General features: G+C 40.6%; 1 protein-coding gene across 1 annotated transcript; it reads right to left on the minus strand.

Moving 5' to 3' along the window:
• Window positions 1-566: 566 nt before the first annotated feature.
• On the minus strand, window positions 567-1,912 carry LOC148999222 (F-box protein CPR1-like). The gene is made up of 2 exons (XM_089141365.1): window positions 726-1,912; window positions 567-618 (listed from the first exon to the last, which is right to left on the minus strand). Exons 1-2 carry the CDS (start codon window positions 1,910-1,912, stop codon window positions 567-569), a joined length of 1,239 nt encoding a protein of 412 aa, XP_088997491.1.
• Between the last annotated feature and the right edge of the window lie 7,410 nt (window positions 1,913-9,322).

Genomic DNA, 9,322 nt, shown 5'->3' on the forward strand with positions numbered 1-9,322 from the left:
AGCTTGTGGAGGAACCATTGATTCACACAATTGGCCATCGCGCTTGGTTGAAAAGCCAGTGGCGCGAAGCTACCATGTGCCGGATTATGACTGAACGCCTCTAAGTTAGAATCCAACCTAACTTAAGAACCACAACACCCTCGGTGGCACATGTGCTTGCTTGGTGGCCCAAGGCACCCTCCCCCCCCCCCCCCCATAACAATGCATGACGGCCCGAGCGGTGGGTGCACGGTAGCCCAAGGCACACACGGGCCAATCCACACAGGAGGCACAATGGCAACATGTAGTCTAACGAGGAAACAAGACAAATTTCCAAAAAGGCTCTTTAGCAATCTCACTGCTTAACTCTTTTCTAAATAATTTAAACTCCAATTACTCTTATCCATCTAACTTAAATGTGATTCACATGGATAGTCCTCAAGTCATTACAATTAACAGGTAAATTAAAATTAACATCAGCCAAATGCATTATCCGTTAAGCTTAAAACTAAAGTTAATTTCTTCAACCAACATTGCCTTTATTTGGAATGCCTGACACTTGAATTTTGATTGGTTTCATTATGACTTTAGACAGTTGCAAGAATGGAATAATCATTGATCGGAGTTTCTGAGATGAAACTATAATTGATAAGAACTAAGAGTGTAAAAACACAATTCAATGATGTGAAAACAATTCTAGACATGATATATTAACTTGAAGTGTAAAATCTGCCATGCCGGATTACCTCTCTTTCTCCCATTCTTTTCTCTCATCAGCTACATCTTTCGTATCAAGTGATATGAGATTCTCAATGCATACTGCCTCCATCTCCTCACCATCCCTAAGATGACTTGCCCTTCCTTTATAGGGATCATAAAGCACCAGATCTCCTGAATGCCCAGACTCACATTGACTTGTCTCGAGTAGAACTTGACCATTTCTTGAATAGCATATAGGTAAGACTTTAAAATAATCCAACACCAATGGTTCTTCGATGACGAACTGTTTCTCCCAGGAGTGCCTCACCCCATAATCCTTCATCACCCAAAAGTCAATGCGGACCTCAGAGTAGTTACAGAGCATACAGAGTTGATGTGTTTCTCCTAAAACCCCGATGGTCATGCAGAAGTCATCTTCCCCAAGATCAGGCAGAGGCAACTCCCGAAGCTCATCATCTTTAATATCAACAGCGACAATCGCATTATGCTGTAAGACCCAATGAAAAGCAGAATTTGTAAAAACACCAACAAAGTACTTGATGTGAAATAAGGGAATATCCTCGATTCTTCTCCATGAGTTGCTACTAAGAGAATACACCATCACGCAGAAGCCGTTGTGCTCATCATTATCGACACAGATCATTAAAACCCTTATCACCATGTAATCGTCGGTGGTAGGGTCGTAACCAAATCCGCAACCAGTCTGATAGGCATCGATAGTATCACGGGGAAAATCTGCAACGGGCACCTCCTTGTGTGTTCTTGTAGATGGATTAAAAATGTATGTGGGTATCGTCGTGTCGCAGCAGTCGTCGTCGTCGAGAAACATATATATTAAACCATTACAGGAAATCACTACATAGCTTCCGTAAAGACTCATTATCGGATAATCAAATTCTACGCCTATTGCTGTTTTTCCTCTTTGTTCACAATCATCTAGTTCTACTGAAGTGATTTTCACGGCATTGTAATTACCATCATCTAGGTCTACAGAGACGATGCTCAGGTTGTTACTTGTTGCAATGGATCGGTGGAGATGCATCTTAACAAAATCTGGATGGTCTATTAGACCACACGAAGATTTGCATACGCACCGAAACCTCAAAAGAGACTTTACCGGAAGGCATGAAAGCAGCTCCAAAATGATGTCGTCTGTGAGATTGCTGGTTACCGTTGCATCTTCTTCTCTTATCTTTTTATTCAACTCCGCCATGGCTGGAGAGACTACAAGGTCTTTTGCTCCTACAGAGTTCGAAGAGAAGAAACGGAAAAACCCTAACAATTGCTTGTAAGACTCTTCAGTGCCTATACTTTTATATTCGATTACAGCATTTAACGCGTAGAACAGGGCAAATTAAATATAGAGCCCATATGATTCCAATCAGTTACGTTTAATATTCCTCAGAAAAATCAGTTTCAAATGTCCCCTATGTTACGTTTTTTTTATAACACCATTTACCTATGCAAGTTCGTACAATGGTAAGATCCATACTTCTCAATATTAAAGTTAGAAAAAACAATTTATATTCATAAGAAGAGGAAAAATTACAAATGATCAAGAAAAAAAAAGATTTAATGTTAGGTAGTATTGTTTGTAGGGGGCTTGAGTCTAGCTCATGTTGTAGGCAAGCATATCAGTGTTATCTTGAACATTCTCCTCAACGGCCTTGGGTTCAGGAGAAGTTGGGGGCTCATTGCTTAGGTAGCCTTCAATATTTGGATCTACTTGTTCGTGATTGGGCTTGTCGAGAGTCCATTGGGGACCTCCAGGTTTAGCTCTGCAAATACTTCACTATGGCAAACCTCTTGATGGGCCTTGGTGTTGAATGAAGGGTCCTGTCTTACGATGGACCTCCACACCTCATTCCGACCATCGCAATGAGCCATGGAGTTGTAATGGACCATCAAGGCAGTGAAAGGCTTGTTGTTCAGGTATTTCTGAATGCATGCCTTCCGAACTTCAGAGGAAAGATGTTTGGGTTTAAAAGGAATGGCATCCGTAAGAACATCTTGAAGTTCATTCTGCTCCTCCATTTAACTCTCAACCTTGGCATCTGAAGCCATGAGTGCTATCTGAAGCCTGATTACCTCCCGATCAAGCTCCTAAATTTTCTCAAGCTTCTGAATTCTCCCAATCGCTACCATTAGCTCCTCCCCAGCTTTACGGAGTTTTGAGCTCTCTTCCCAAAGGCGAGAGACTTCCTTCTCCTTTGACCTTATCTCCTCATCATGGTGCTTTGATCGAATGCTCAGATGCCCAACCCTTAATAAAGCCTCCATCTGCATGTGGAAGTCGCTTGTAAGGACCCTAAAATCAACAAGAGGTTAGAATGACAAGACCCAAAATAAAATAGGAAAAGGCATAACCAAATAAGTAATCTTACCACACAGAAGAGCTTACAAACTCTTCATCGAGCATAGCAATTAGGATCTCCTGATTTGCTAGCATTCGATCACTAGTGCCCCACTCAAGAGCCAGTTTGGATCTCTAGAGACCCAATTCCTCATCGTAAACTTCCAAGGGGGGATGTATGTACCTCCTTGTTCGACCCTCACTTTTTTGGACACAACATCATCAAGGAGGTCGTGCTTCCTCTTTGCCAAGTTGATGCCGTCCTGGGTTGACATGGCAACATTGATCGGAGCCTTACCCTCTCTGCTGGATCTCGATGAACCTTTAATAGCCCTTTTGGGGCTTGGGATTGAGCCCTCAGGATGGAGCCTTCTACTTTTGGCTCCTTCTTCTTCGATTGAGCTGCCCTATCCTCGGTAGCTTCGAACGCTTGGCTGGCAAGAGCTTTCACAACCTTAGGGTTGTATTTGAGAGACACAACAGAAAAATGAATGAAGAAGAATTAGTACAACAGAGAACCAAAGGTAAAAGAAAATAAAGCTAAAAGCTTAGGGGTTCACCAGGGCCAAGACCCCACCATCAGAGTACATCCTTGTATTCCATGGTGTGTCCATGGATCTCCTAATGCGTGCATGGACTTTATTGTTCGAATGGCACTGTCCTCGTAGGGAGAGAGAAAAGGGTTCGATTAACCTAGGTAATAAGAACCCTGATTTTTCCAGGTAGTCGAGAAGTTTAGGTCTTTGGGAGGCGCCCGACATAATAGGAACTGGTGACATCACCCCTTGTGATTAGATGGGAAAGTACCATCAGTTATGATACTCCCTGACGAGCCCAACTCACTGTGTGGGCGTTTGGAAAAGAAAAAAAAAAATACTTGTGTGGGTTGGATTTTCTCAAATAATAAAAATGTGGAAAGGGGGGCTAAAGAGGAAGAAATTCCCAACTCAAGACGCAAACCAAGGAAGCCGACTATTTGACGCCATCTGTTCGGAGGAGCATACCAAGACACAAGTGCCAGTGATTTAGAATGGTAGAAAATAAGAAAAAATAGAAGGAAACCCTAACACCACTTTTCAAGGGGTCAATATACACGGAAAACTCTTGGGGAGGATTCCAATTAGCCCTCTCAAAGAAGTTGGGGATCCGAAGGAGATATGTGAATGGAATGGAAAAATTGTCTGAGATATCATCAAGTTCGGCATGACGAACGTGAGAAACAAAATAGCTAGGACCTTGCGAAGGTCTTTTTGATGGTCGGGAGCTACCAGCAATAGGTTTGGAAAAAGCCTTACGCTTTTGAGAGGCAGGGGGTGAACTAGAAGCTTCACCCTCCATTTGGTTTCCTGATGGCCCCTTGCTAGAAGATTCAGCCGAAGGATAGAACCATCAATCGATAATCCTAATATAATTCTACTTAGCCAAATCATCCCCTTCAACCATTCTATCAATAAAATCATCCTCAAACGTTCTTCCACTATCCATAATGAAGGAAACTTAGGAGGTAAACTAAAAGGAAGAAAGGGCTCCCCTAATCAACTGAAGATCAGGAAACCAGCGAAGAAGGGTGAAAAGTGAAAGAAAGAGGAGAGAATAGAGTTGAACAAGTAGAGAGGAATACTTACTTGTTCAAACTTTGAGCAAGATTGGAGAAATGCATTGGGAACAAGGTTGCTTGAAGCTTGTCGGATCTTCAGGAATAGACAAATTCGCGAAAAAGCAAAGTGAAGAAGTGGAATGAAGGCTTAAATAGACCAAGAGATGGATTTGAATGTATGAGATTAATTTAGATCGACAATCGAGAATAGGCAATGGTTCGAGACTTGGAAACCAACAAACGAGATCAATCCAAGATCAATGGTCGAAAGATGCAGACAGTTTGAGTAAAAAGGCGTTATGATGGCGCCTGTTCCGAACAAGCACGTGGAGTTAAAGGCACAATTTGCGATAGGTAAATATGGCTTGAGAAGACGTACCATTTATGACAATAAATGCAACGTTTGGACAACATTCGGAAGATGTAGGGTCGTTTAGACTTCCATCTACTACATCTATGGTTTGTGGTCGAGAAGGACATACCACGTGATTGGTCTCTTGATTTTGATCCCCTCGGTTGGGGGCTCGTGATGAGAAAATAAAAATCACAATCAACAGGGTCGGACCACGATTGGTTCAATTATCCCAGTCAAGAAAGGTTCAAGAATTAAATCCAGAGGTATAGTAAGCACCAAGGAACCCGACAATTGTAGAAGGAGATGTGATCCCATCAAACTCGGAATAGGTGTTCGTGTTCTATATGGAAACCGTAACTAACTCGGATTAAGGGAGGAAAATCCTATGATCAGACGGCTACATATGAGACTTGTGAATAAATCCAATAGTTGAAAATAGGAGATAAACCCTATATAAACTAAAGCACAACACAGAGGAAAGGTAACTAAATAGTTTCCTTCCATTGAATCTTACGATTAAGCTTTACTACTCGTCATAGCTCCTTGGTGGTGCTCCTATTGACTTAACATTGGAGGTTGCTTCCCGACTGCTAAGTCAGCCCATGTTTGACATTCGTTTTGCAGGAATCATAAGCCTCCGATGATTAGCCATAAGTCACGTTAACAACCCACTTCTCCTCAAAGGAAAAAAAGACCTTGGGTATTGTCTGATTAGAGAAAATTACAATTTCATAATATGCCAATCAAATAAAAAATTTATTGTTCCAATTTCAAGCCTAAGAAAGAGTATCAAAAGGGTATTTTTGAAAAAAAAAAAAACTAAAAAAAGCAGCAATAAGGTTGTGTTAGGACAACTTTAAAACCCTATTAAAACCAAAATTTGATGATGTACTTTAGATCGTGCCACAGATAACTGTTGGGTATGTTCGATGCTAAATTTAAGTTTCTTTCTTTTTTCCATAGCCATAATGTGAAACCCAGCCCAAACCCTAACCTGGACACCCTATTTGTTTTGGATGAGAATAACTTGTTTGTTGTTTGACCTTGAAGTTGGACCTTGAGTATAGTGTTGATATATTTGGAAGGTCCTAGGAAGTCAAGTCAGACCTCTCCCTTAGTGTAGATCCGAAGATCTGAAGTGAAGGAAGAAGATTTTTTAGGCCATCCCAGTGGAAGACATGGTGTTTGAATCAAAACCCATGGAGATTGATGATGGAGTTCCCTTTTTGGAACCTTATCTTGTTTTGGAGATGAACTGCACCTTGATGTTTAAGAGCTTGGTTGATGGACTTAAAGCCTATTTGGACATGGTTTGAAGGTACCCCTCAATGCTAGGTAAGTTGCTTGTTGAGTTGGGAGAAGCCCCATGCAAAAATTTGAGGTTTGGAGCTTGAAATCCCTATTTCTGGGCTTGCTATCAGCTTGAGTAGACTGGGCTAGTAGACCCAGCAATCAGCCCAGCAATCGACCCTAGAGGATAGAATCTATGTAAGATCTTCCTTTTAGGGTTTTTGGTGCTCTATTTAATGGGACTACGTGATTTTCAGCCTCTTTTGTTTCTAAAATCTCTGGAGAACATGAGAAGCCTCTAAAGCCCTCTCTTGGTGTTGTGGAAGATCCCCAAGCATTCTATTAAGTTTCTATTTTGGTTTCTCTCATTCAAGGTTAGTACTCTATCTCCTACTACTGGAATCTCTTCTCCCCACCATTGTTTCTTATTGTTTTGATTGTGAGAAAGGTATTACACTACTGTACCCAACCTCTGATCTCCTTTGTCTTAGAGTGAAACCTCATTCATTCTATGCTTTCCTTGAACCCATATGGTGATTCTTCATCATTTTGATTGAGTTTTGATAGCATGATCTTTTCCTTCTGTAGTTTTCTATTCTTATTAGTGTTAGACTTGCTTCTTATTAGTTTTTCATTACTGATCTACTATTTTCTATCTCTTTGAATGAATCCCCATTCATTCTAGCCTTTCTATGTTGATCCATGGTTTTAGCCTAATAGGGGTTTTGTTAGAATTCTATTATATTGACGTTATTAGATGATTATACCTTCATAGATAGTCTTAGTATTTTTTTTGGAGTTTCCCTTCGAATTTCAGAGTAATCAGACTTCAAACGAAGAAGTTATGAATGATTTAGGGTTTGTTGTCATGTACTGTTCATTGGGTTGATTGGTGGGTCGATTGGACCAAGCTGCCCATCAAGCTGACAGTAATGGATTTCTTCATCCGATTTAATCCGTTTGACCTCTAATATTCTAGGGCTTGTTCTTAATGATTGATCCATGTTTGTTTAGGGTTATTTTGGTGATCTTGGACTTGCCCATTAATCTCTTTCTCGAAGATTATAATTTTGGAATACGAGGTGAGTATTCCAACTCACAATATGCCTATTTACATGCCTTTTATGATATGACATGAATGCATGATCTAGCTACTGCTGTTTTCTTTTCTTTACATCATGATACTTCTGTAACTATAGTAGCATGTTTATAATGTTATTTACATATTGGAATTGATGATTTATTGAGTTGAATGTGATTTGGACTATGATGTGAATATGAATATGAATGTGATATGTATGGAATCATGATATGATGTGAATCCCTAAGTTGTAGTTGTGGAATGGGGAATGCCCTTTTGGTGTTTCTATCTTTGGACACCAATGGAAGTGGTATGGGATGCTTTTCTATGGTGCCCCTTAGTGCTTTCCCGACTACCTGGTTGACATACCTAGGATTGGTTTAGAAGTGTTTGGCTAGGTAACCCTTGTCATATTTGACCCCATTAGAAGGGGAATTGAGACTGACTGACCCGTGATAGCAATGGGGATTTATGGGCGCTCAAGACCAGCAACCAACTCGTGAGAGGACATGAATCACATTGTGGGGGCCATTCATTGGTAGGGTTGCATGTGGTAGACTTGGGCTTGTGGGCGCTCGAGATTGAGGGGAAGCATGAGAGGGCTCCGGATTGCGGGAAGCATGAGAGGGCTCTAGATTGCGGGAAGCATGAGAGGGCTCCAGATTGCGGAAAGCATGAGAGGACACGAGAGCTTCCTATTTATTATGTATGGATGACTAATAGGGCTAAGAGTCTATGTAGCCAGGAAGGAGACAATGACTCTAGTGGGAAAGGTATTGGAAAGGATTGCGGGAAGCAAGGAATGGACGTATCTAACCCTAAGTAGATGTGACTTAGTAGATGACTTGCATTGGGCTAAGATTAACCTTGTACACACGCCAATACTCAGGCCAAACGGTGATGTGAGAGATATTGACCTAAACCCCAACCAAGGCATGTTTGAGAAGGTTTCAAGATATTAAGCATTTTGAACAAATTCTTTCCAGTATATATGAACCAATCACAAATAATTCCTCTGGCAGTGCTTGTAATGATAATCTAGCTTAAACATCGTCACTGGTTAACAACAGAGAAAGATAAACCAAAACAGATCTGTCGAAGGAAAGTATTTCTGAGTTTTGAAGAATTTTAGGCGAAGATATCATCACTTAACGGATAAAACGGAAAGGTTAGGGGTATGTTTGTAATCGAAAAATTTATGGGTTACTAATAGCAGTAATTGTTTCCAAACAAGTTCTTATAAGTGTAGTTTCTTGATGGTAACATTCTAACGAGGATAACAAGACAAATTTCCAAAAGGCCCTTTAGCAATCTCACGGCTTAAATGATATTCACCTACATGGATTGATCTCATCAAGTCATTACAATTAACAGGTAAGGTAAATTAAAATCTGCTCAGCCGGATTACCTCTGTTTCTTCCTTTCTTTTTTTCTCATGAGCTTGATATTCTGTATCATGTGATATAAGATTCTCAATGCAAACTGCCACTTTGACTATGCAGCAAAACACGATTGCCTGTCTCGAATTTGGCGGGAACACATTTCATTCCAAACTATTGAGTCCCTTCGTGCTCAGGGCACTTCCTGGTTGACCTCTCGTTTTGATCCTGATGGGGATAAACCAAACAGACCATGGTTCAACCCAGTTGGTTTGTGATCATTATTTTTACTTACCAAACAAAAATTTCTACATGAAACTACAATTGACAAGTGCAAGAATGCAACACAAATACAAATGACAACAAAACTAAAAACATAATACAATAGCTTGAAGTAAAATTCTGCTTTGTCAAATTAACTTTGTCCTTGGTTCTTTTTTTCCTTATCGGCTCCAACTTTAGTATCAAGTGAAACAAGACTCCAATGCACTAGTGCTCCAGAAGACTGCCCACAATATCGAATGTTTTGAGTGAGCGGCTTCTCCCTTTCCTCCAGAACCTCTTCTGT

This window comes from Hakea prostrata, unplaced genomic scaffold (assembly GCF_041222555.1).
Source record: "Hakea prostrata isolate BN-2017 unplaced genomic scaffold, UWA_Hpros_2 contig_22, whole genome shotgun sequence".
Taxonomy (NCBI): Eukaryota; Viridiplantae; Streptophyta; class Magnoliopsida; order Proteales; family Proteaceae; genus Hakea; species Hakea prostrata.

What these genes read in the sequence shown, in the direction of transcription:
- LOC148999222 (XM_089141365.1), bottom strand. Translation starts at nt 1,912, where the DNA reads ATGGCGGAGTTGAATAAAAAGATAAGAGAAGAAGATGCAACGGTAACC. An exon ending in AAAGAATGGGAGAAAGAGAG is followed by an intron (nt 619 to 725) that starts GTAATCCGGCAT and finishes TATCAATTATAG; the next exon opens with TTTCATCTCAGAAACTCCGA.